Source organism: Pistacia vera, unplaced genomic scaffold (genome assembly GCF_008641045.1).
Source record: "Pistacia vera cultivar Batoury unplaced genomic scaffold, PisVer_v2 Contig655, whole genome shotgun sequence".
NCBI lineage: Eukaryota > Viridiplantae > Streptophyta > Magnoliopsida > Sapindales > Anacardiaceae > Pistacia > Pistacia vera.
Window position 1 is genome coordinate 406,633 of NW_022196507.1, and position 26,265 is coordinate 432,897.

Sequence of the window (26,265 nt, forward strand, 5' to 3'; positions counted from 1 at the left end):
TGCTTTCTTGTTTTAATATTTTTAAGGGACTTTGGTGCAGTTTCTTATTTGAGAATGAAACTATCACACTATTACTAGATTCACGATGTAGGATTTGGGCGAGGGTTGTGAATTTGGTGTCCCAATCGGATTAAGGACTATGCGTAGGGGTGGAAAAATCTGGTTAACCAGTTGCTTGAACCGAACTGGTTTTTGGTTTTAAAAATAAATTGAGCCGAAACTGGTCCGGTTTCGGTTATAAACCGGTTAATAAGATTAATGATGGGCTGCCTTTTCGGCCTAATTCGCACACTTCACTTATGGCCCATAAGTTATGGGCTGCGTTTTTTGCCCAATTCACACACTCCACTTTGGCTCTTTTTTTTTTTTTTTTACTTGAATTAAAGTTATATACTTATATTTATTGTAATTGAATTTGAATTCATATAATTTTAATGTCACATTACAAATCATACAAACAAAAGACCAAACTTCTCAACCCAGATGATTAAAACCAAAAAGGAGTCATATTCACATAGCTTTACTATTTTTTTTATTTCCTTCCTCTCTAACATCTTCACTTCAGCTCCGGACCCTTCAAATGAGAAGCTAGAACTTTACTAAAAGCTCCGCATCTTTCAGGTCATGCTTTCTAAACATTCCCTGAAAACTTTTAACATGTTAGAAAATGTTACAAGACATCAAATATCTGAGCCGTGGGCTCTCCTGTTCAGTGTTCATTGCAAAGAGATGAGGTCACCAAGAAATACAAAGCAAAGAGCCAAAGAGATGAGGTCACCCACCGGAAACAGACGACGACGTGGAGACTTGGTGAAGGAAGAAGAATGGTGACTGCCGACTGTTGAGCAACAGATCGGTGAGCAAAGATTGGTGGTGTGAGCAAAGATCGATGGCTACTGGCTGAGGTGTGACTGCATGACTCCGGCGTGAGAAGTGAAAACACAAATCTGAGAACTGAGAGTCCGAGAGAGAGTGAGAGACAGAGACTAAGTCACTGAGACTCTGAGAGTGTGAGAGACTGAGATTTACTGAGGTGAGCGTCTGAGTACCGGCGCGACTGAGTCTGAGTAGTGAGGTTTGAGATCTGAGTATTGGAGCAGTGGAGGCGTGGAGCTGCCGAGTGAAGACTGAAGTGAGTGTTAGAGTGTTACAGTTAGTGTAGTGACTTAGTGAGTGTTAGGGATTGCAAAGTAAAAAACTAAAATATATTTTTTTTTAAATTTCGATTCATAAAACCGGTTCCAGGTAACCGGAATTTATTGTGTCAAAAACCGAAACTGAACTGGATTTTCGGTTTTTTTAATATCCGAACCGACCGAATCGGATTTTTGGTTTTTTAATATCCGAACCGAAACCCAAAAAAACCGGATTTTCGGTCCGGTTTCTCGGTCTGGTTAGGTTTCTAGGTTTTTTTTTCCACCTCTATTAAGGAGGGTAAAGTTATGTCCAATATCTTAACATTTTTTTAAATTCGTTAAATCACGTACTCAATATATATTTATATATATTCACTGCAATTTGACATAGTATATTAAATTAAAAAAATCTATATCAAGTATCTGTAAACCTGTATGTAATTTCGAAAATATTACACGTTGATCGATAGTCTTTTAACTCTAAAAAAGGAGATCAACAGACAAGTGTAATTAGTTCACTTAAAAAAAGTAACAAACCCAGGGCCCGACCCGCTTTGACCCGTATTTACTCTTCTCCTTTATGCCCAACAAGTTATAGATCCATATTCTAGTTTGCCCAAGTACCCAAAAAGCTGTGTAGCAAAGGCTTAGTGAAACAGAGAAAAAACAAGATGCCGGTGATGGAGAAGCTGAAGATGTTCATCGTACAAGAGCCCGTTGTTGCAGCTTCTTGTCTCATTGCTGGTGTTGGTGCGCTCCATTTTTATTCCTCTCTCCCTAAACCCTAATTTATGTCTCTTTTTTAATCCATTGATTACTTTTATAAATTTATTCAACCTCCAGTCATTTTTCTTTATATCAGTTGAATGTGAATTACATTTGGACGAATCTTGTGTCGTTTGATTTTTTGTCTCTAACGTTTGCTATTGCGGTAGTATAATGTTTCGTGTTATACTAGTCTTGATCTTGCTACGAAAATCGATGTACAACTAGGGATTTTAGTTGATAATTTCAAAGATTTGAGATTTTTCAAATCAATTCTAGATGTGAAAGTTTTTGGAAATTTTTTTTTTTTTTTTTATTAGAAGGAACATCCACTCCAATTATCAATAATTTTGGTAATATTTGAACAGAGGATTTTTAATAGGTTTTTTATGCATACTTTTGGAGGTATTTATCCTTATTGTGAGCTGAAATTCTCTTAACTTTTAACTCTATTGGAGTTGAGAAAACACTTTCTATGCTTTTAGGAGCAATTTTTTTTTCGTAGTTTTGCTCAGAAAGGTCATCTTTTCAATGCTGAGCAATAAACAATCGCTGCTGAAGAGGACTTATATCAAAATACATATGTAGGTTGCTTTTGAAGGTTACAATATATTGCATTAGTATGAGAAAATGCATTATGTACCATTCCATTGAATAATGGAGGTCCAACTGGGAATGATGGAACATTGAAATATTGGCTGGCAATTTTATATGATCTCTGCCCACAAAAAGAAAACATAAATCCACTGGTGGATGTTGTTTGTTGCAAGTGAAAAAAGTTCTCTAGAGTTTGTCAGGAAGGAAATTCCCATGACATCTTATGGTGAAACACTGACAGTTTTGGGGTTCTTTTGGACGTAATCATTGTTATGCAGAAACCGGAGGAGTAAGCTTAATCATTTTAAGCTTCCTAAATGGTTCTATCTGGAGCCCAACTGGGAGATGATATAATCCATTAAGTGGACTCAACTCTCAGCATCTTCGGCTAGATAGCTTTGAATAAATTTATTTGTTTTCTTTAAAAAGTGTTGAATTGCTTAACCACTGCCAGAATATTCTGCATAAATTCATTGTTCAGATTGCTTTAATCTCTGTTGTATGCAATAGACCTCAACTGCTTTTTAAGTTCTTCCAGTTGCATTTGCATTAAGAGTTTTTTACAATCATATTGCTGGGATACACTGTTTTGTTTTGGTGGGGAAATGAAACTTCAACTTCTTGGTATCATGTTGTGAAATTTTCAGGCCTCTTCCTTCCCGCTGTTGTAAGGCCCATGTTAGACTCCTTTGAATCTTCTAAACAAGTCCCTCAACCTGCTTTAAGTGATGTGAGTATTGAACTTGGTTTTATGATTTCTATGTTTCCTTGTGCACAGAAAATTATGGATGCTTCTGTGTTTTGCTATATGAATTTAGCCAAATTCCTCAACCCGCTTCTATTTATTATTTAATTTATTGCCATTCAGTGGCAACATTCCCAACTTAGAACACTACATGTTGTGCATCTATGCTCTAAATTGCAATTGAGATCTGCTGCCTCCAGTGCTATACAGCGTCTGTAATCATTAATTGTTTAATTTTGCACTTGTCCCCTCCACTGAAGTAGCTCTATAAATACTATGAATTTTTACAGTCGTATTTATAATCTCATTTTAGGAAGAAAAAGAAAATTGACTGAAATGGCTTGGCTAAAACAGTAATGTATTAATGGGCTTCCTGCTTGCCTCCTCCAAGAGTCGATGAGGGATATTTAGAAAGTTAAAAGTGGTAGTTAATTGGGCCTACATTGGTAGAGAGGGCAAGTATACCAGCTTATGGGTGTTTTACACAGTTGCAATTGGAATTTTTATACCTGCACATGTTGATCTGCAATTTTCTTCGTTAAGTACTTATCTTGTATCTTTGCAGGTGGTCGCAGGTGTGACTGGGAAAAAACAGGGATGATGTGGTTTGCCAATTGAAAGCTTAGCATTCTGCCCCCACCACTGCCTCTGTTACCCATTTTTGTTTTATTCTCATCACAAATGAAATAAGGCAGACTTTAAACTTGTGAAACCCAAAAGAAGAATTGCATATTGAACCTTATCCTGTTTCATGGAAGCATGTGAATGTTTCATGCTGTGTTAATCTTTAGCATTTAATGGAAAACCATGATTTGAGAATTTACTTCCTTATATAATACCCTTTTCATTTCTGCCATCAGATAGGAGTGAATCATTATCGCAATTCTAATGATTCTTTCAAGAAGTAATATCCTGGGTATTAATAATTCAGTAACATCTGATAAGGTGTCAATTGGTTGTGGTTGTGATTGATTAATTGCAACTTAGATAGCAATCAGAAGGCGCTACTGTTTGGATGCTTGAAGAAGGGAGACTGAAGTGGCCATGAACATTGGAGCGTGTCTGGTCGAAGGACAACTTTGCATTGTCAATTGATCAATTGCTATAACCGACACTAATTACGGTATCTAATATTGCATGCTAAGTGGCCTATATGAGCTTGTCCTTTGAATGAGATTGTTTAGTTTCCCCCTTCAATATTCCTCAGTAACTACTGAGTTGTGGACATGCAAGATTCATTTGTAAAATACTCGGAATGGCAAAATCAATAATAACCCATAAAAAAAAAAAGAAGAAAAGAGAGTATACAATAACAAGGACCACTATTTTCCGTAAGCATTGATAGCAACTTGACTACTTGAGGTTGAGACAAAAGCAAATGATCATAAGACCGCCAACTGACCTCGTTACAATTGGAGATGTAGCTCTACTGGAGCGAGTAGAGCCATATGTTCCATTATCATGCTGTAATGACCTGCAGGTACATATTTATTACACCTAACCAGCTGACTAAACGATTCATAATTTACTAATTTTACACGCCAGAGAGACAGTCGCCTTCTTATGCTAGACCCATCCATAAAGGTAGCGGAATCCAGCTAGAGAAGCAGCAAGCAGTGATGTGCTATATTATCTTTGATAAGTCATTTTCTTTCAACAAGATAACTATCATACAGCCACACAATTGTGGTACAGGTACTTAATTAATTGGCAAGCCCAGAAAAGTCAACCCAGAAGCCCATCTTTCTTCGTTTTTCTAGTCTTCCATGGAACCACTTGCTTCAAACCACCATATACAGTTGCCTGCATTGTCATTTGTCAAAATACCATTAACTTTTTACTCGAAAATTTAATTGAAGGCCAAAAGATCCTTCATTTTTCCCATAATTAACGTTTACCATTCTGATTCCATCAAAACAAAGCACCGTCAAAACAAGTTTAGCTATGATGGAATGAGAACTTAAATTGAAGAAAGTAGAGGTGAATAATAAAGTAGACCCCCACTAATTTAGAACTTTATAAATGGTCACTAGTGGTGACTAGTCCTAGCTAACCCCATTAATTACCCGCATATGCCCAGTCCCTGCCATTCTCTAAACCCCTACTGTACGCTGTTTATTCCACCCCGCCAACACCCCCCCACCCCAATGCCTCGCTGCAACTGGGGTCCTCTAGCATAAAAGTTTATCCAACTTCGTAGCCAGATATAAAAGCATTTCTGTGGCTATTTATTAAGACTGTTGATATTTATTAATATTCTTCATGGCATGAACAAGTTGATTCAGATAAAGTGATGAAAAATTCTACATGAGGCAAGTAAAAATTGACCAATTATACAAGCAAAATTACTAATTTAAATAATGCGTAGCAGTAGTATCACTCAAACTTGATATATGTAAAATTGAGTTAATGAAACAGATATTAAAAGAGAAAAAAGATTTAGGTAGAGTCAAAAACTTACCCAGAAGTTAGACCTTGGAGCTCGAGTAGAAAAGCTGCCTGTCCTCCTGAAACTGGTAACCTTACTCATTTCATCTTCTCTACTGGATTCACTCTCTCTATCTACAGAAGAGGGAAAGACGTAACTACCCCCACCAACGTCTCTTTTACCTTTCTTCCTCCAAGAACCAAATAATCCTTTCTCCTTGTGCCCTTTCTTACTAAGAGCAATAGCACCAAGCTGATCTCTCTCAGGACCGAAACTATTCCTACGAAAGGAACCATAACACTGACTAGTACTCAACCTAAACGAAGAAGCCTGGATCTTAGACCTGCCCATGTAAGGACCATGAAGGACACTGGTGGGTGAGGGTTCCATTAACAAAAGTCTAGGTGGCAGTTCTAAACACTTGTGAGCAAGATCATTGTTTGGGTTTGAGTAAGTGGTGACAGTGGTGCATGTTTTAGGCTTACCAGGCTCTTCTTCCCATCGGAATGGGACAGAGGCTGAGGAGTAAAGTGGTGGGGTTAACATTCCAGGTCTCTCAGGTGACTCCATGCTAACTGGTATTGAAAATAAAAGCGATAACTTTGGTGTGGAGGTTAGTTCTACATGATGATCTAGTAGCTGATCAGATCCCATGATTTGAACAAAGTGGGTTTGAGTGGACTGGAGAGAAAGTCTTTGCACTATATAGAGAAGAGAAAAGAGAACAAAGACAAAATGGGGAAGGTGAAGGAAAGTGGAGAAAAGCAAGGCCCCTTAGTACCAGCCTTACTCATTACTCTCGTCACTGTCTTAAGTCTTAGTCTTAAGTCTTAACCACAAGTGAAAGGTTACTAAAAGATCGTTACTATATGAGCCCTAAAATAAAACCCAGATAAAGTTGCCACGTCAGCCCGATGCCTGAAATTTATATGTGGTTGATTTTAGTTTAATAATTGGGGATCTTAGTTGTAAATAAACCGTCCATAATGATTAATGACCCACCCAAATTAGCCCAACAGCAACGTGCTTGCATGTCCTTGATTATAGAGTGGACTGTAAGTTTCCCATAAGAAATATATCATACTAATGCAAATTTATCAACGTCTTAAAGAAAGATTAAAAAATGTCAATGGGACTTATGTTCCTCTTTAATGTATAGTACCCGCTTACAAGATACTATCGTATTCATATGATTTGGGGATTCACAAAAATAATTGCAATTCATGAATAAATTGATGATTGCAGTAATGAGTGTGGCAAAAGCAACCACCCTTGACTAGCCTTAAGTTGAATATGGACTTTTGGGATATTATTTAAGAAGTTTTGAGTTCGATTTACCTTAATTACTATTAAGGATAATAAACTAGAAGTTTATTTAATCGTTAACTTTAGAACTTCAAAAATTAGTTTAGATGTGCACATCCAAACACTCTTAATAATAAATGTGTGGCAAAAGCACTAAATACCAACTCAACCTACCCTCCATTTTTTTAAATTGAAAATAAAGAATATAAGAGGGCAAAAGCATCAGTATCATTTCACCCCTTTTTATGGGTAAAGGTTCGAAGAGTCAGAATCAGAGAACCCGGTCTAGTTTGTCCATAACTTTACCAAAGTGTTATTGGTTTTACCTTTTATTCAAATAATAAACGTGGCAAGAGGGTTTTGACTTCAATATATTTCAACCAATATTGGAGGCTTCAGTGTCGGCAACTACGGTGCTCGTCAACACACCTGATCTTTTTTTTTTTTTTTTTTTTAATTGCATTGGATGCCAACGTGTGATGGTGAAACCTTCCTGTATCAAGAATGGACTTCTTGGACTTCACTAAAAGTCTAAAATATAACTATTGCCGTTCCAAAGAAAGTCTTTCCTCTTTGCCACCAAATAAGCTTTGTCTAAGCACAAAATGGCATGGCTCTGTGAAATGTGTGCTATAGGTTTACATTTGAAAAGGGTATGTCAGAATTTTCTTCTCCAGAGTACATCCTGAAAGACGAAAGTAATAAACAAAAGGCATGTTAATGATGACTGATGATAAGGTCCTTTCATCCGGCGGTGCTTAAGCACTTCTTTTCATGTTTTAATTTCAAGGGTAATGCCAATAGGCCAATTAGCCAACTTTATTCTGTGAAAAGCAAATGTAAACTGTGATCAACGAGCTAGAGAACTGGAGCCAGGCCAGCTAGCTCCCAAAGCAAAAGTCAAGGGAAAAAAAAAAAATTCTGTCATTTTCAGGCATGCGAAAAATAGCCCGCCGGATGCAGTACAGAATATCTATGCACCTAATTTCTCCTTTCCCTTTGAAAACTATTTTTGCAGCCTCTATTTCCCTTTTAATCACTACTTCTCTCTTATAAAAACTATGTATTACGTGTAAATAATGTGCCTTTTTTTTCAAATTACTTAATGAATGGGAGAAAATAACAGCGAATTCTCTTCAGTTCTGAATAGTTTAATTAGATTACTTGTCTATTGCCTACTTTGGAGTCGAGTCACGAACTTCACTTGGAAGTGTTTGGATTAATAGCTCCCACAACACGGAACGGAACCGAAATGGTCAGTAAAGTTAGATTGATTCGGTTGGTCTTGTGTTGGCAATGTGGCACACAACGCTTAAATGTAGCAGTTACCTGTGTCTATTATGATTGCATGCTGCAGTTAATGGAATGATACTAATTAAAGCATCAGGGGAGCAATTGAAATCTGACTGATGGATTAAAGAAGTATTGTTTTTTTAATAAATTTTTTAATAATAATTTATCTTTATATTAATTATTAAAAATAATTTTCATATCATTTCATTTCATTTACTTATACCCTATTATTATCTCATAACGTTAGCTTTTTTTTCTTTTTCTTTTTTCTTTTCTATTCAAATCATTTAGAATAAAAAGAGGTTAGTGGAGGAAGAAGAAATTGTAACAAATATATCAGATTATAAGCAATACAAAATGTGAGTTTTTAATTGCTTCACATAAATTTATTGTAACTATGGTAGGATCATTTGGATTAATTCCCGAAACCTACCCCCAACTATCCATGAAGGATTCAATGTTTCAAACTCAAGTTCAAGTTTCCGAGCAGATTCAAACTTCCCTCCATCACTTCATTTTTCAGCAGTTCCACCTCTCGTGGATTTTACAATGGGAATATGAAATCGTCTAAAATATTAGCAATCTCCCTAATTTGATCCGAAAATTTAAAGTCAAGTGGTGGGTAAATTTGATGCATCCCAGTTCAAAGAAAAATTCAACTTTGTCTCTCAAGTCCCACCTCAAACTCAGACAATTACCCCTGAAATTGCCAATTTTTTACAGAAAAGACTGCTCTTAAAAAAAAAGAAAAAAATATTAAATATTCACTCAATAGTATTATGTGATGCTATAGTGAGATAAGGTTTTCTATAAATTAGAAGGATTTGTGTAATGTGAACCAAGCTTTACCAAGTCAATTCTAAAACTTACTTTCATTCCTTTTTGATGTAAACTTCCAAAAGCTCTCCAAAAGAGCTTTCATTGTAAGTTCAATATCTTTCAGTTCTTTGATTATTCTCTTTTAATCTTTCAAGTTCTATTTCTTTTGTTATCTCTTCATCATCATCATATTTGGTTTTATTGTTCATTTAAGTTTCATTTGTAATGTTTATTTAAGTTTTTATTTGTGCTCTTGTTTCTTTAGATTTTGTTCATCCCTTAATCTAGTTCCAGTGCGCACTGCTGCCGTTACCTAGTTAAGTGTAATCTCACTTATTAATATGATTTAAACAAACATAAATAAAACTTAAAATTTAAATAAACATAATTAAATAATCTTACAACTTAATAAGAATAAAACTTAAAATTTAATAAACATTAATAAATAATCTTACAACTTAATAAGAGAACGGCGGCAGAGTCGCACTAAAATCTATTAAGAAGTGAGTAACACTTAACTAGTAACGGCGCAGTGCCGCATAGAACTAGATTAAGTGATGAACAAAAATCTAAAGAAACAAAGAACATAAATAAACATTACAAATAAAAACTTAAATGAACAAAAACCAAACATGAGAATGATGAAGAGATTAACAAAAGAACTAGAACTTGAAAGATTAAGAGAATAATCTAAGAACTTAAAGATATTGAACTTACAATGAAAGCTTTCTTTTTAGAATTTTTTGGAAGTTTACATCAAAAAATGAAAGATAAAGTTTAGAATTGGCTTGGTAAAACTTGGTTCACATTACACAATCCTTCTAATTTATAGAAAATCTTATCTCCCTATAGCATCACATGAATACTATTGAGTATATATATATATATATATATATATATATATATATATATATATATATATATATATATATATATATATATATATATATATATATTAGAAATTTTTATTTGAAAATAACGATGGTGGAGATATATAACATAAGTGAAGACAGTGATTATTAACTCTTTTAAAAAATTAAAATATATATATATTTAAGAAATTTATGAATTGTCGTAAGAAAATAATATATTTAAACTTTAAAATAAGATGTCCTTAACAAATAGAGTTTTTTTATTGCATTAGTGGAGTGTTAATAACTCACTCTCACCAATGATTTATCTCCAGGCCTTAAGCTTCAAAACAACTATACCTGGCGGGGTCGGTGCTGCTCGGGCAGGCCCATCAATTGGTTTGGCCCAGCATTCATTTGTTTAATTGTTTTCCAAATATTCCTTTAGGGGCGTTTGGTTGGGGGTTAAGTGAGATTACTAAGGTTTTGTCATCTTATATTACTTGATTACCATGTTTGGTTGTCAAGTTATATAAAATACCGGTAATCTTTAAATACCAATAGTGATTACTATTGGTAATATCAGAGGTAATCTGATTACCTCTATTTTCTTAGGTATTTTGAGATTACCAGGATTATCTTTTTTTATTACAATTTTATCCCTTATTAATAAAAAATTTAGACAATAATACCCATACTTTAAAACAAATTTACATTAATATTCTATTTCAATTTTACCATTGTTAATTAAAATTTTGGACAATAATACCCTTATATTTAAAATAATTTACAGACCACCACTCACCCAGCCACCACCACCACTGCCACCCAGCCACCACCGTCGGCAGCGGCCAACCACCACGGACCGCCGCCAGCAAAATCATCGGAGTCCCTAAAAAGGAACGAAATTCCGTGGGAGGCTTCGATATGGCCGTTTTCGGCCATCAATATGGTCGAAAACGCCATATCAGGCCAAATCTATTCTGGCCATTTCCAGCTAGGTTTGGGCCAGATCTGGCGGTTAACGGCCATGTCCGTGGCCGTTAACGGCCAAATCTGGCCTGATATGGTCGTTTTCGGCCATCAATATGGCCGAAAACGGCCATAGCGGAGCCTCTTGGTCAGGGTGAGGTACTCATGCGGACTTTCGGAGACATCCGATGGTGGTTCGCGGCGGCGGCAGGAGGTGGGGTTGATTTCGTCATAAATTAAAATTTTATATAAGCGGGGGTGTTTTAGCTAAATCTGAAACATTTGGGGTTAAAAGAATTATTCAAAAATTAATAATAAAAATAATATTATATTAATATTTAAAACGGGGACAATTTAGTAATTTAAATAACACACCCACCAATTTATTCCCCAAAACCAAACATATTAATATAATATACCCACCAATTAACCAAACACATTTTCTTAAAGATTCTCAGTAATCTTCCAAGGTAATCTATCTTTCCAGTAATTAATATTGTCAATAATCTAACATTCCTGAACCAAACACCCCCTTTAAGCCAATATCAAACACCGAGACGCTGACATAAATATGGCGAATTAAGCTCTATTCTCAATGCAAAGACATCGCCGGAAGATAAACAGCATCATGAACTCAATTTCATATATAAATTAAAACCAAGCTCTTTTAACATATATAGAAAAAAAAACTACCCACAAATTTTGAGTGGGTCAGCTTCCATATATAAATTTGTCCTTTTAAATAATTGATCCTCAATGTCAAATATCATAACCATTGTCATAAATTTTTTAACGAAACTGAAGCCCATCAATGTGCCATAGGTTGAATTTGATTTCCCTTTTATTGTAGCAAAACTTAAGCCCATCGAGGGTTGGGACTAAAAATTAAAACAGGATTGAACCCGACGTGAATCGAACACGCAACCTTCTGATCTGGAGTCAGACGCGCTACCATTGCGCCACGGATCCCTTTTTGAAATGTCTATGTAACTTTTTTTGATGATGTAGTTGACAACGTTTGATTTGTGCAGTTCGTTGCTGAAGTATAAAAAACCTTGTATAACCTTTAAAACCATGCTGAATTTGAAATTTTAATCACATTTGAAGTGAATAAGCTTATAAGCAACATCATTAGTTAAAATTTGGTAGCAACATGCGCGGTTTGTAACTTTAGGAAACACCCAAAACGTAATACAAAGACTCGTTGTCTTAACTGGTCTGATGTGAAGCAATTTTACGAGCATCTTTGTGGGCCTAAAATGTCCTTCAAATAGTACTGCTAATAAGGCCAATTTCAAAGCCAGTATCATACATTTCCCTTGTAGTTTATGAATCAAATTCATTTCTCAATCAACCTGGAGAAGAAGACCCATCCTTTATGCCTTTTTAAGAGTCCCACTAAACCACCCATATACTAAAAGCATTCAAAATGCTCTTGACAACGCCTTTAACACTGTAAAAACCATTTTCAGTATATTCTTTAAACAAAATATTTTATAAAAAATGGGAGATATTACTTTAATGACCCATCAAGAATCAGAATAGATGCTTTTGTTTTACAAAATACAAAGAAATCAGTGAACAAACAAACATTCAGGACTTGGCAGTTAGCATTTGACCACCGCCTAGATATTGAAGTGGACTTTATTCAACTTTAAAATGGAAGAATTAATTAAGAGCTGAAACTTTTGACCCAAAAAAGGAAAAAAAAAAACCTGTAACTTGAAATTACCAGACAATATTGCTCCCAGATCTTGTATGTCACTGTCAAATAGATTTTACAATCTTTTTTTAAAGTTGTTTCTTTTCAGTCCAACCACTTCTTTTAGTAGAAATCTGGTTGAAAACAACATTGCCTCCATATTTTAGACAAACCTGAAAAGCAAGTCCAGTATCTATACCATTTTCTTATTCTCTCCATGTCAGCATCCCCACCGGTTTTGTTTTTTTCTTTCCAAAATATTCGAAATAATTGCACCAAAAATGTTGCCCTCTCCTTAAGCAAAGATTGAGGACCATATATATAATATATAATCCGTCTTCAAATGGAAAACCACAAACCAGGAATTTTCAAGGCAAGAAAATAAGGGCATGCTATTCGTCAGGCATAAATAATGAAACTAGTTACAGGCCAAATGGTCACAACTTTCTACTTGCAGAAAAATCAAATGCCAAGAAGGTATCATGTATATATTTTTACAAACTGCACTACATTAAAACCACACCATCCCACAAAACCAGGTATAAACATGCTATTACTAAAACCTTCATAAGTTCCTCTAAATTTTAACAGTAAGAGTCTGTTAACTCTTCCGTCAAAACCTAGCCCAACTTCTTCATTCAAAGCTCCAAAAAACCTGAGCAAATTAAATTGGCACCACCCTTACTTTAAAAGAAAAAATGTAAAATAAATACGGTGTTTGTACTTTCAAATTTCAGACTTATGATCTGAGTCGTCCCGGCTTATAACAGTCCCTTCACCCTTTACAGATGATACATTAAGCTTGCATCTTGGGCTCATCTTCTTCACTTCTTCACATGAATATATGAAGATCTTCTTCACCAACTTACAGAATTCCCTGCCATTAAAAAGACCTAAGCAACCATGCTAATAGAATGGAAATATTATAATGTGGTACTGAACAGATTCTAAATCACTTACTGCCATGGATCATCGCCGGCAAGCATCATATCACCCTCATCATCAGTAAAAACCACTTTCCATTTGTCACATGGACGAAGTTGTCCTTTAATTTCAAACATCTTCTCTAGTTCATCAATAAGATCATCATACCCTTTCAACATAGTTAAATCAACAGCACGCCCAACAGCAATTCCTTGCATTTGAACCTTCTCAAAATCCAATTATTTTAATCAGAAATTAAGGCTTAGAAGATTAGAACAATCCAAACATGAGGCAGAAAGAACTCCAAATTTTACCTTCGTGCGAGTTCTTGCGGAAGTAGCTGAACCCCGCTTGTTCTGTGTCTCTTTTAGTAATGCCTCCGATGTCACTTGCTTTAGTTCCTTCTTTAAAAAATCCGAATTTTGGGCCTTATCAGAATCAGATGCTGCTGGAATAGACCCTTTAATGCAATATGAATCAAAAGTTGAATCTATAACTTCCTTGGCTAAAGGAGTAGCAATGTTAGAGTTATGTTTCAGGTCAATTCCAAACAACCGACAACCCATGGAAGTCTCAGACTTCTTCCCTTTTTCTGCCTGATCATTAAGTAAGCCATCACTTGGCCTAGAGGAAAAACTAGACAGAATAGACCGTGCCGCACTGTTTTTGTTGTTATCTGTTGTATCCCGGAACAGGTTTAAAGAAACACTCAGATGAGGAGAAGTAGGCCAAATGCCTTCAGGTGCAACCCTTGAGCTACAGACATTACTGCCATTCAAATGATTGCTATCAAGTTCTTTCTGCCTCAAAGGCCAGAGAACTTGGCTTTCAGAGCTTTGGTCTTCAGTGGCACCAGCTAATTGAGTTAATTCATGGGAATGGGTTGATCCTTGATACCAAAAGGCTGAGGATGCCGAATTTGTAGAAATTTCTACATTCAAATGGATGATCCAAGTTTTAAAAGATTAGTTGGAAAAATTCGTTGGAAAAATTTTTGGAAAAAATTTTCATACCAGAAGCTGGAACATCAATGGATCGGGGTCTCTTGCTCTTAACAGCTGGTTGAGCAACACTTAATGGTGCAGAAGCTACACAAGGCTCTATCTCCCATGGAGACACCCTCTCTGGCCTTTGAATTGTAGCTGGCTCATCCCATTGAATCTAAAAAGACAAGTAGTTGGATAAATAAGAATAAAAAATAACACAACAATTATGTCTGGATTTGAAACTGTAATTCAAAACTATATTCAACCTTCAACGACCGCCATTTAGAGCCTGGCCACTCCAAAGAATTATCTCCAACCCCAATTATGGTGCCCATGAATCTGACAATGTAGCCAGGAGAATTAAGAATCTAACTCTAACCAAATTTAGTTCTCAACAGCTAGAGAAACATATTGTTAAGATACCTTCTCTCAGGAGAGTCTTCTCCCTCAAATCTCATCTTAAAACGCATGCCAACAGAAAACCTATTATTAACAGCTTCTAGGTACTTGTTTAAGCTGATAATGAACTGGCTTGTCCTGGTTAAGAGAACAAAGCAAACGAAAGTCCAAGATATAATAAATAGGGCTATGAAATAATAAAAATCCAACACAGATTACAACAGGAACCTTGGCTTGTAGTATACAACAAAGAGAGTTTGGGTTGTAACAGCATGAGAAGCTGTAGCAAGCACTCCTAAATGCATACTCTGGCTGGATATCACAGATGAAGGCATGGAGCTCTGCTGACGAGCAAGACGCCGAACCCCCACTCGTAATTCCCCATTCTCACCTCTAAACAGTAAACACCATCATTGAAAATCAAGCCCAAGCTACAAGTAGTCCATGCACCTGAGTCTAATAAAGAATAACAAAATTGAAATCCAACTACCTCAAAAACACAAAAGCGTCTCCTGCAACCAGCCTTTTGGAGGTAACAAAGGTACTCCACCCGGTAGTAAGCAAATGTCTCCGTGGTTGACCTGATCACATTAACAGAGCAAAACAGAATCAAAACAACACATATACTTATTACCAACAGATCTAACTCCAATTGCTAAAGTACGCACTTATGTTAGCAAAGAACAAACAAATAACAAAACTATGGAAAGCATACCCTGAATTGAAAGTAAAATTTGTACCTCTAAATATATGTTTGAATCGCCACTCATACCCATGCAGATCTTTGGCTACCAATTCCTGGGTTGGGGTTGTTTGGGTCATGTCCTAATGAAAGAAAAAAAACAACGCAGAAGAAAAATCAAGTAAACTGATAATATGTCCCAGAAAATAGTTGCAGTACAGTGACAGTAACTACCAACGGAGGAAGGCATTCAGTGGCGTGCTTGCGAAGAACAGAGAACCCCCCATGGGTGCTTGTATCTGAAGCCGTTAAAATCTTACAAAACGAATGAACCGTTTGCTTTGGAGGCTCTGATGGGCAGGGATCAGGACTTGTAGGTTCACTTTGCTGTGATATTGCCATAACCAGAAACATATATCAATGCTTGGGTTCATTTGATAATATTACTACGGCCTGTTTGGTGGCAAATAAAACTGAGAATAGAAAAAACAATTAATGGTTGTTCTAAGCTAAATAGTTGGACAAGGCTGAAGCTAGTTAATTTTTTTGATTTCTGAATCTAAAATAATAATAAAAAATTTGGGCTCAAGTTTCAATTTTCAGCAACCAAACGAGGCAAAGATGGGACAAAAAGGAAACATATTTACTCACATCTTCATTTGGTAGCAAAGTGATCTGAGCATAAACCTCGTCCGTCTCTTGCTCAGCCTATAAATTTAAGGAAAAGGAGTGCAGATTGAAGAATCGACACAAGTGGAAAAGAAAAAGAAAGAGAAAGCAGAAATAAGTAGATATTAAGATCAGAAACATGAAATACCAGTAAATGAATGTTAACAACTCGACAAAGGATCTTATAAGGAAGATCAAACAAAGGTTTTTGATGGTCCAGTTCCTGATTTGTCGATGCTTCTAACTGCAGAACTCAAAGAGTAAGATATAAATAACCCAAAATATATAGATAAATTGCAAACAAGAGCAAGAAATAGATCTATCTAAAACACATGAGAAGAAAAATTTAGCAAATTTATTCAAAACAAAATTTGCATACTTGTTCCACGTGACCCTGAGGGAAGTAGAAAACTCTTTCTCCGGGTCGAGGAACTTCAACCAGTGGCCCCGCACATGCCTTCCAAAGCTCCTTGTACAGATCATTGCTTCCTGTACCCAAAGAACTCAAAGTAAAACTTAAAAATCCCAGAAGACGAAGAATATAACAACGGGTTTTTGGCTCCCCGCTCCCTCGCAGATTTATTATAATTTAAGACCCAAAAGGCAAAGCTTCACTCTAATCGAGCCAAGAACCAAGTGCTCAACTTCTGCAGGCAAAATACGTACGATTTCACATTCTCATTTTTTTCTGAGTTTCGTATCATTTGGCGACACCCAAACAAAGGCATCAACTTTCCCATTTTCTCACAACCAAAAAAATCCCATTTTTATTTTTCTAACTTTCTCGGGGATCAAACAAAGAAATTTTAACTTAAGATTACTTCATATTGTTACCTGCTTCCACTTGAGAAATCGATGAGCCCCCAAGATTAGTTTCAACATGAGCCATCAAATAAACAACCACAGGAACGATGTCGTTTTCAAACCAGTAAACCACTTAACAAAATTTCAAAGGAAGGAAAGAAAGAAACGAAAATCCCTTCAAGCAGAAGAGGGTAAACTACCCCATTAATGAAGAAGAAAAGGCAGTAAGAAAGAAAGAAAAACGAGCTGAGAAAGAGATGGAAATATAGATGGCAAAGCAGAGAAGAGACGTCGGTTCAGTTATGTATTGTAAGTAATCATAATTACAAGTAGACTAGTGTAACTGACTGTGATTATATGTAGCTGCTATGTTGGTGGGTTTCAGTTACAAAACCACTGTGCCTTTGTCTTCTCACTGCGCTCATTTCCAGGCTCAAACTCAATAAACACTTGTAAGAAGCAGTGTTGTGCTTTGTTTGTTGTTTCTTCGCCCGCTAAAGACCTGAATCAGACGTTACCAAATCCCCAAAACCGCTTTCTCCGACTCATGTTCTACTCTTCTCTCTCTTCTTTGAGTTTCTCTATAGTCTCTTTTTATGATTTTTTTTTTTTCTCCTCAATTAATATAATTTCCTCTAGTGCATGTTTCCTGTATATTAATAAAATGATACCTTTAAAATTAAACAGTAACGAGAAGCCACTGTTTATTAATCCTGTGTAAATCTGTATAAAAATAGAAAGTGGTGATGAATTTAATCTTATCCAATAATGAATTAACTGTTTGAATTTAATATGAGAAAGTGTATTCATTTAATGGTAAATCTGATTTTTTTTAGTTTAATGTTAATTTTTAACTGTTTAAAAAAAAATATTTTTGAACTAATTTTTGCGGAATGTGAGCTACTCAGTATCAATATACAAACCTACAGGATGACAAATATAATAAATGAGTAAAAAAGTTTAATATAAGTTTTGAGTTCGAGTTTTTTAAACACTGATAAATATAATCATTGAAAAGATTTATTCGATTATTCATTTAACGTCAGAAAATTAACATAGATATGCATAAACTAATCTGAACATTCTGATATCGTAGAAACAAACAATGTAGCATGAGATGTTGTACCCTCTATATTAAGTTATTAACGTGAAAAACAATTTACATAACTGGGGTGACGAATGCATTTTATTTGTTCATCACAACTATCACATGACTCTTGCCAGACTATTTCATAATTCATTTCTAGGAATTTTACCTTTTACCTTTCTTCACTCACTCTACTCTCAACTACCTAACCATGGTTATACCTAACCATGGTTACTTTTGCATCAGGATCACGGAATTACCGTACATAACTCTGTAGAAAGTGAATAGCAGCCGTCTGATAAAGGCGGCGAGGTCAGTAGTTGACTACCCATCGCATCAATACTACATAGGGAAACGTGATGGCTCAATGATTCACGGAGTCGGGCTCCGTTTACTTCCGTTATAATTTTTACAACGCCGTCGTCACGTTTTCCTTTTGCTAGTATCCTTGTTTGTCTGCATCGTGGCAGGCAATCTTGTTGGCTCGTGTAAACCCGGCAGAGAATTTTTGGTCTTATTTCGTTTTTTTTAATTTGCTCTATTTATTGTGGTTAGTTTTTCGTATTGTGAAAGTTTGTAATTTACACGTGTTCGGCCTTACTCTTTGGGACCCAGCCCAGCAAACATGGTGTTTGAGTTTGAGCTATCGAAATGGAGTGGAAAGCACGCGCCTCGATTTGAAAGCTGTGGGTTGTGTTGCGTACAGGTTATGGTCCATTGGTCCTTGTAGAGAGCTCCTGAATAATGTCAGCGACATTATTTTGTTGTTTATTCGTATAGAAAGTGACAATGAGGTGGATATTTAATTACCAAACACAAATGTTGCATGAGTTAACTACAGACCCCGGGTTTTGGTTTACTATATCTATTTGTGCAATTTAAAAATATTGGCATTAGTCTCCTTAGTCCTGACCAACGATTAATTGAGTCGGGTTGGCCGGGCAAATTTTTCCAATCACCCCCTTCTACTTCTTCCTTTTAAGAATTGCATCTTTATTATTCCCCTCAAAACAATATATCCATTTGCATATTCCATAAAAACCCAGGTCTAAACGGGTTTTTGATTTCATATTGTAACTCTCTCTTATATGATATAATGATAGTATTAACTATTATGTAAATCACTGGTAGGTGGTCTGATGATAAAAGAATAAAATGAAGTTTCATGAATTCTTGAGTTTTAGTCTCTCTAGTGTATCTAATCCTGCATCAAAAGCATATTGGTGAGATCCTAGGCTTATAAATGGGAGAAGTCACTACACCTAATAAGTTAGCCTTTTAGGTGTGAAATTCTCAACCTATGACATATGGTATTAAAGCAAACCTGGTTTGTCTTTTGATGTCCTACCAAACGTCCATGCAAAGGCGTTCATGTGTGATTGTGGGTCCAGGAGAAAGTCACTTTACGGAATAGATTAGCCTTTTTGGTGTGAAACTCCTAACCCGTGATATTAAGCACTAATACAGCTGGCCAACAGAGTTCTTATCTGGTTGATAGTTTCAAGGTTAGTTGATGTGTTCCGGTTATTCTTGGTAACAAAAACAAAAAAAAAAAAAACTATTATGTAATAAAATTTATAATTATTACTATTATTTTGATAAGGCTTTTTATGTTATTTTGATATAATGTTATCTAAGATAGATATATCAATTATATGATAAAAATTAATTTTGTTATCTCTTTTCTTTTAAATATATTTACACTTTTAAGAAATATAAGACCTAACTGATTTAATATATTATTGGATCTTGCATTTTGATTATATTGAAACTTAAAAAATGTAAAATGTTTTTATAGTAACCAAATAAAATATGGTTTAGAATGGTAGAAGTGAAAATAAATGAGAGCATATTTCATTTCCTCTGTAGGCGTTAGTTAAGGAGGTAGAAAAGCAGCATAAATATGAAATGGAAAGTGTAGGGCACTGTATTTGCTCCTCGTGGGGTTTTTAAGAAACTTATGTTTCAGAGTTCTGACCATGCTGATTAGTTAGGTGGTCCACCGTACACGTCATAATCCCAACCTCATTAAGCATGCCCACGTGGTCTGGTCGTTTTCGTACCAACGTGTCATCAGTCCACTTGCTTCGCCTTCTTTAATTCTTTATCAAAATTTCTCCAATCATATAAATTGTAAATAATTTGAGGGATTAAATATCGTATTCAAATAAAACAGCGTAATTTAATTTTACATTATTTTTAATAAAACCAAAAGTTTCATTAGAGATTAATTACATTGAATTACCTTTTTGTTTATTCATAAAAGATCCAGAAATTTTTGTTAGGATAAGCTAAAATAAAAACTAATTAAAATTAACTCTTCTATATATTAATATTTTTATTACGATGGGTTAAAATAAAAAAAATTATACATATTAGTATTTTAAAAAAAAATTTGATAGCCCACCCTATCCGCCCCTGATAAAAGCAACAATTAAGATGAGGTAATGTGTGGGAATGGGACCACAAAATCATTTAATCAGTTTATTGTGACAAAATAATAGAGCACTAATTAAGATAAAAACAAATAATATGTGGAGAGAAATGAAAGCATTATGTTTTGCAGAGAATAGAATATGTTATAAAAAGAAAACACCACTAAAATTAGTAAATTGTTTGAAAATGCCAAAAGGAGAATCACCAAAAACTTAATTAGTATGATACCCCTATCCTTATACCAATTTGTAACCACATTTTATCTCATGGAATATATAATATAATTCACCAACCAAATTTTGTTACTTTACATATACAAATTATTTTATACTTACATGATAAGTTTAAAATTAAATATGCCTAAATCAACCTAAAACCAAAGATGTCAAATTATCAAATTTGAAACCCAATAAATATACAACAAGGCATTAAAAAAATGGTCACTGTTGTGTGTGATTTTTCCATCAAGTTCGGGCCTTGGCGAGGATATAGCTCGACTCAGAACTAACTCGACAATGATGATTGATCGACCCAGCATAAGCTCGTCGAGCTATAGCTTGACCCAGCATAAGCTAGTCATGAGCAATCCGAACAATCATTCAATCAATCCCCAGATTACTTTAGATCCCATATATTATGGGAATGACTAGATCAAAAGCGATCACTGCGCAATCACAGCGCCCAATCATGAGAATATCGGAATTGCGATTCAAATCAATTGTAATCACCTTAATTTCACTATTTTCTTTGTACAAATCTTATATATAAACCCCCTCAAATGATGAGGAAGGGGTTACAAATTTCACATAGGAATTATATTGTAAGCTCTCACAACAAATACAAAAACAGTGGACGTAGGCTTCAAAGTTAACCTCGTCGAACCACTTTAAAACTCTCATTGTCTTTACTTTATTGCATTTTTAAATACATTGCTGATTATACCTAATCACGTACACATCAGTTTCAATCCTGGCAAGGTTGATTGAATCTCACTGGTTGGTGCAGATTTCTATATCAACATTTTGGCATTAGAAAGAGGGCCTTCGCCAACATCTCAAGGATTCCGGCAAACATCCATAACAACCTACCTATCCCAGGCCCAAAATGGTGTACACTTGATCAAAAACCACCACCGAAAACCTCAAAAATGTGGAAGCCACCCATCAGGAAGTGCAACAAGAGATTATTGGATGCCGACCACCTGTGCTGCCAGCCCAGTACACCGCAAACAATCAGGGGGCAGGGATATCAAACCCCGAAAATGGCCGGCTGATGGAGATGATCAGAACGATGGTTGCACAGGCGGTGCAATAAAACGTGGCCGAGTTACGGAACTAGCAACCAGGTGCTGTGAACCTTGACTAGCCGCACTTCACCAATATAACCCCAATAGGTATGAATTTTGTAGGTGGACGGTCCGTTTCGTCGGCACTGGAGGGCAATCAACACCCCCAACCTCGCAGATAACACTTCGTCCACGAGTGCGAGTTCCGCGGGCAAACAAACCTTGTGAGGCAGCTAGGGAAGCAACCACAAAGAGAAAGCGAAGGCGATGGGCACCACCGAGAAGCTCGGAAGTACCCCAAACGTCAGCATGTCGGTATTAACCCACGCCCAAGATAAGATCGATCATCGCAGGCTCGCGAAACAAGTCACGTGCGTCAGTCTGGCAATGACTCACGTCGTGAGCAACGCATTGACGAGCATGATAGCACCTATCAGCCTAGCTATCATGACTCGACCTCATGCATCAATGCGCACACCGGAGGTGCTTCGCAAGCAATAGACTTGCGAACTTATATGTTCGAGTTAATGCTTAACTGAGCCAGCCAAGGTAACCACAATGATGAATTAGATCACGTGCAGAAAATACTCGACGATCTAAAAGCTTGCCAGAACAACCTGGCGAAAGAAGTAGTGAGTTCCCTTTTCACGAAGGAAGTTCACCAGACCCCACTTCTGCAAGGATTCAGGGTGGCAGAAAGCAAGTTCAATAGGAGATGGGACCCTAGAGACCACCTCGACAACTTCAATGACCTAATTGAGCTACACCAGGTCAATGACTTAGCGAAATACCGATGCTTCACAATCACATTAGTCGGAGATGCTAGGAGGTGGTACAAGAGGCTCAAGGCAAACTCTTGACAATAATTCTCCTCACTGTACTTAAAGCAATTTCAGGTGAAGAGGTAGTTCGCAATGTCGCTTAACTACTTGAGCAACATCCGCCAAGAGAGAGATGAAACATTGACCTCGTACCTAACGAGGTTCCAGAATGAGTAGACAAAGGTCGTTAATGCCCCCGAAGAATCCATCCGAACTTTGCTGATCGTAGGGATCAGGCTGAACACAGAGCTATGGAAAGAGTTCCAAAGCGAAGTTCATGTAAGCCTGCCATATTCTACCAAATGGCTATAAAATACCAGTAAGTAAAAAGTTCGTTGGTAGCATTGGCTAGAAGCTCGACACGGGGTGCCCCGGACAGGCGACAAGATCACCTGTCGGATAAGCGTGGGGACCAAGACCGCAATGATAGAGATTACAACAGCTTCCAAAAGAAACAGAGAATAGATAACCGTGGGACAGGCAACTTTTCCCGTAGTATGCAGAATATACCCCCCTCACTCAAGATGTCACCCACATCTACGAAGTATCTCGAGAGGCGAAGAGACTACCAACTCCAGAAAGGATGAAGGGGGCTTTAGGCAAAAGAGATCGGAAAAAGTACTGTTGATACCACCCGGACATCGGGTACAACACAAACGATTGTCGAGCTTTGAAGGACGCCATCGAAGACCTGATAAGAAAAGGTCATCTAAAATAATTCATTAAGGCGGAACCAACTCGTAACAATCCTAGCGAGCAAAGTAACCAGGCCCCATGTTAGGCTTAGAACCCAGCACAACAAGCTCTGCCAAACCCCAACGAGGTCTTCGTGGGAATAATCTACAGGAGACTCGACATAGTAGGGAGCTCGAGATGCACTTATCAACAATATGCTCGGGAAGTGAAAACAGACTTGGTTCCCCAGATAATGAGCTACGAACAGCAGTCACCCCAGCGGACCAAACAAAAAAGCGAGGTAATAAGATTCACAGTAGACGAGTGCGAAGCATCCCCTTGCCACAATCATGACGCGATCGTAATCGTGGCTAGAATCGGCAATGCAAGAGTATTAAGGGTGATGGTCGACAATGGGAGCGCGGCGAACATTATTTTCTTAGGAGCCTTTCGAGGAATGAGGTTCACAGAAAGGGACCTGCGAGCATGCCCTTCGCAGCTCTATGGGTTTACCGGAGACAGCCTGGTTCCCAAGGGCACAATCGACCTTCCTGTAACCCTGAGGGAAAAGCCAAAGGTTAGAACAATGATGGCCGAATTTTTAGTGGTAGACTGCCCGACCATATACAACGTCATCCTCGGAAGGCAAATCTTGGATAATTTAAGCATGGTCACGTTAATGCGCTGCCAAGAAATGAGATTTTCGACTACCGGAGGAGTCGCAACGATCAAGAGTTGCACCAAGGAATCTCGGGAATGTAATCGAGCTATAAATGCCACATAGAAATGGCCACACCCAAGGACAATGATCATCGCAGAATCTAAGTCGAACCCTAGACCACTCGAGGATACCATAAATCCTCACGTCCATAGAAAAGAGCCTGCAGTAAGGCCGACAGATGAATTGCGAGAGATAAAGATCAATGAGGAAGACCCAACTCGTGTACTGAAAGTCGACAGCGACGAGGTGGCCGATAATCTAGAGAGCTTCCTAAAGAAAAACCTTGACGTGTTCACGTGGGTGCATGCAGACAAGGTAGGGATTAGCCCTAAGGTAATGTGCCATAGGTTGAACCTCAATCCTAAAGCACGACCGATAAGACAGAAAAGAAGATCCATAAATCGCGACCTAAGCAATGATATCCTAAAAAGAAAACTCAGAGTCAAGAGTTCAGGAAAGACAGCTTATCTCGAAAAAGCCACGCTAAAATCCAACTTTTTAAGAATGAAACATTTTCAATCAATGAAGTTAAACTTGAACAAATTCAAGAAAAAATATGTCAAGGAAAATCAGCCTCAAGCCAACGACCAAAAAACTCGAAAAGGACGATAAGTCTAAAATCGAAGTTGACCGGCGCATAAGATTTCCCTGCATAAATCCGAAAAAGTAGAAATATGATAATTATTGCTCGATGAGGAAATGATAAAAAAATTCTTATATTGATTGAGTTTGATTACATTCTTAAAAAAGATTTTTTTGGGGGGGAGGGGGGGATAACCAAAAATAAAAAAGGTCGTCGCCGAGGGGGGGAGATGGCTCGTCGACAGGAGGAACAATGACTTCCTCTCCAAGGTTGGGAGCCTCAGTTGGGGGAAGCGTGGTCAAGGGAGTCGAATCCTCAACTTCGATCCGGGGCTCGGCCTCCTTCTTGCCTTCCTCGATTTCCTTTTGACCCTCGCCCTCGCCCTCTTCCTCGGAGTCGTCAAAGTAAACATAGGTCTCTCCTTGGGCTTCAACCTTCATCGTCTCATCTTCCTTCTGGTAAGCTCGTGAAAGAAAAGAGAATTCGATTAAAGGATAGGATTCCCATAACTTCTGAACAAGGAAGACAAGTGTCTCCCAAGCCCGAGCAGTAATGACATCGTTTAGCTCCTCAATTCGAAGCTCGACCTGCCTGACATCAGCTTCGGCCTCCTGGTGACCTACCGCCTCCTAGGCAAGGTCGAGCGAGGACTGCTTGAACTTAGCCTCCCAGCTCACAGTAGCCTTTTGAGCCGAGGATAGCTCAGAACTTAGCCTCCTCGCTGTTGTGCCAAAGTCTTTTCGACCTTTGTTGCCTTAGCTTCAGCTTTGGCCTGAACAATCTCGCTCACATTAAGTTTGTCAATGAACTCCCTTTCCTTGACCTGGAAGGTCGCAACTTCCCCTCTGAGCCGTTCGAGCTCGGCTTGCTTTGCCTCTCTCTCTTTCTCTGCAAGCTTGGCCCTGGCTAGAGCGTCCTCCTTCACTGTCTCAGCCACCTGCCATCCTTGATGAGTGCCCTCCAAATTGTCGTAACATTCATCATAGAGGAGTCTACTCGCCAAGGTAGCCTAAAGAGAGAATAAAAGAGAATCAACAAAAAGCATGGGTAGCATACGAGTAAAAAAGAAGATAAGCGAGCTATCAGTACCTTTGCCATGAAGCTGCATAGCAAGCCCAACATCTCGGTGGGCGCAGTGTATCTAACGGCTGCGTAAGTTCGCAAGGTGACAGCATCACTGGCTGTTGCGGCCCTGAGGCCAATGTGATCAGGGAGTTGGTTGATCATCTCATCGACCGCAGCATGGGCCGCCTTGTCCATCTTCTTATTTTTCAACCGGGGTAATCCAGACTTACTCCCCTCGGCAGTGCCTGTTTCGCCCGTAGGAACAGACTTCTTCTTGGCCAAATTCTTGGTCGCTTCTCTCTGAAGGCCGCCAACATGCATGGTGACCTCTTTGCCCGAGCCAACCTTCTGGTCGGCTATTTTCTGCTTGCCCGAGCCTCAGGGAGGCTCGGTTGCTTTCTTCTTTCCCGAGCCATCATGTTGCTCGAATGCTTTATGTTTTCCTGAGCCTCCAGTTAGCTCAGGCGTCTTCTTCGCTGGCCTCTTTTGGGGTCAATAACACTATTCCTGCCAAC

The 26,265-nt window shown here is 37.5% G+C and overlaps 3 protein-coding genes and 1 non-coding gene across 4 annotated transcripts; 1 reads left to right on the forward strand and 3 right to left on the reverse strand.

Moving 5' to 3' along the window:
* Nucleotides 1-1,679: 1,679 nt before the first annotated feature.
* Nucleotides 1,680-4,074, forward strand: LOC116111970. The gene is made up of 3 exons (XM_031398143.1): nucleotides 1,680-1,886; nucleotides 3,146-3,228; nucleotides 3,809-4,074. Exons 1-3 carry the CDS (start codon nucleotides 1,808-1,810, stop codon nucleotides 3,842-3,844), a joined length of 198 nt encoding a protein of 65 aa, XP_031254003.1. The 5' UTR covers nucleotides 1,680-1,807; the 3' UTR covers nucleotides 3,845-4,074.
* A 425-nt stretch (nucleotides 4,075-4,499) lies between these two features.
* On the reverse strand, nucleotides 4,500-6,439 carry LOC116111969 (uncharacterized protein At4g00950-like). Its single transcript, XM_031398142.1, has 2 exons — nucleotides 5,705-6,439; nucleotides 4,500-5,046 (listed from the first exon to the last, which is right to left on the reverse strand). Exons 1-2 carry the CDS (start codon nucleotides 6,323-6,325, stop codon nucleotides 4,969-4,971), a joined length of 699 nt encoding a protein of 232 aa, XP_031254002.1. The 5' UTR covers nucleotides 6,326-6,439; the 3' UTR covers nucleotides 4,500-4,968.
* Nucleotides 6,440-11,808: 5,369 nt separating this feature from the next.
* TRNAW-CCA lies at nucleotides 11,809-11,880 on the reverse strand. The gene has a single exon. It is a non-coding gene; the product is annotated as a tRNA-Trp (tRNA).
* Nucleotides 11,881-12,958: 1,078 nt separating this feature from the next.
* Nucleotides 12,959-17,682, reverse strand: LOC116111958 (auxin response factor 9-like). The gene is made up of 14 exons (XM_031398129.1): nucleotides 17,108-17,682; nucleotides 16,653-16,762; nucleotides 16,422-16,517; nucleotides 16,256-16,312; nucleotides 15,839-15,991; nucleotides 15,663-15,747; nucleotides 15,413-15,503; nucleotides 15,151-15,315; nucleotides 14,947-15,060; nucleotides 14,790-14,862; nucleotides 14,551-14,698; nucleotides 13,852-14,468; nucleotides 13,574-13,761; nucleotides 12,959-13,490 (listed from the first exon to the last, which is right to left on the reverse strand). The coding sequence occupies exons 1-14, from the start codon at nucleotides 17,160-17,162 to the stop codon at nucleotides 13,340-13,342; spliced, it is 2,103 nt and encodes a 700-aa protein (XP_031253989.1). The 5' UTR covers nucleotides 17,163-17,682; the 3' UTR covers nucleotides 12,959-13,339.
* Nucleotides 17,683-26,265: the final 8,583 nt, after the last annotated feature.

Excerpts from the sequence above, each read along its gene's own strand:
- LOC116111969 (XM_031398142.1), bottom strand. The coding sequence starts at position 6,325 with ATGGGATCTGATCAGCTACTAGATCATCATGTAGAACTAACCTCCACA. Across the intron at positions 5,047-5,704 it reads CTCCAAGGTCTAACTTCTGG|GCAACTGTATATGGTGGTTT; the intron begins GTAAGTTTTTGA and ends ATGACAATGCAG.
- LOC116111970 (XM_031398143.1), top strand. The coding sequence starts at position 1,808 with ATGCCGGTGATGGAGAAGCTGAAGATGTTCATCGTACAAGAGCCCGTT. Across the intron at positions 1,887-3,145 it reads TTGTCTCATTGCTGGTGTTG|GCCTCTTCCTTCCCGCTGTT; the intron begins GTGCGCTCCATT and ends TGAAATTTTCAG. Across the intron at positions 3,229-3,808 it reads CTCAACCTGCTTTAAGTGAT|GTGGTCGCAGGTGTGACTGG; the intron begins GTGAGTATTGAA and ends GTATCTTTGCAG.
- LOC116111958 (XM_031398129.1), bottom strand. The coding sequence starts at position 17,162 with ATGGCTCATGTTGAAACTAATCTTGGGGGCTCATCGATTTCTCAAGTG. Across the intron at positions 16,313-16,421 it reads TTGTTAACATTCATTTACTG|GCTGAGCAAGAGACGGACGA; the intron begins GTATTTCATGTT and ends TTAAATTTATAG. Across the intron at positions 15,061-15,150 it reads GTTGTATACTACAAGCCAAG|GACAAGCCAGTTCATTATCA; the intron begins GTTCCTGTTGTA and ends TCTCTTAACCAG.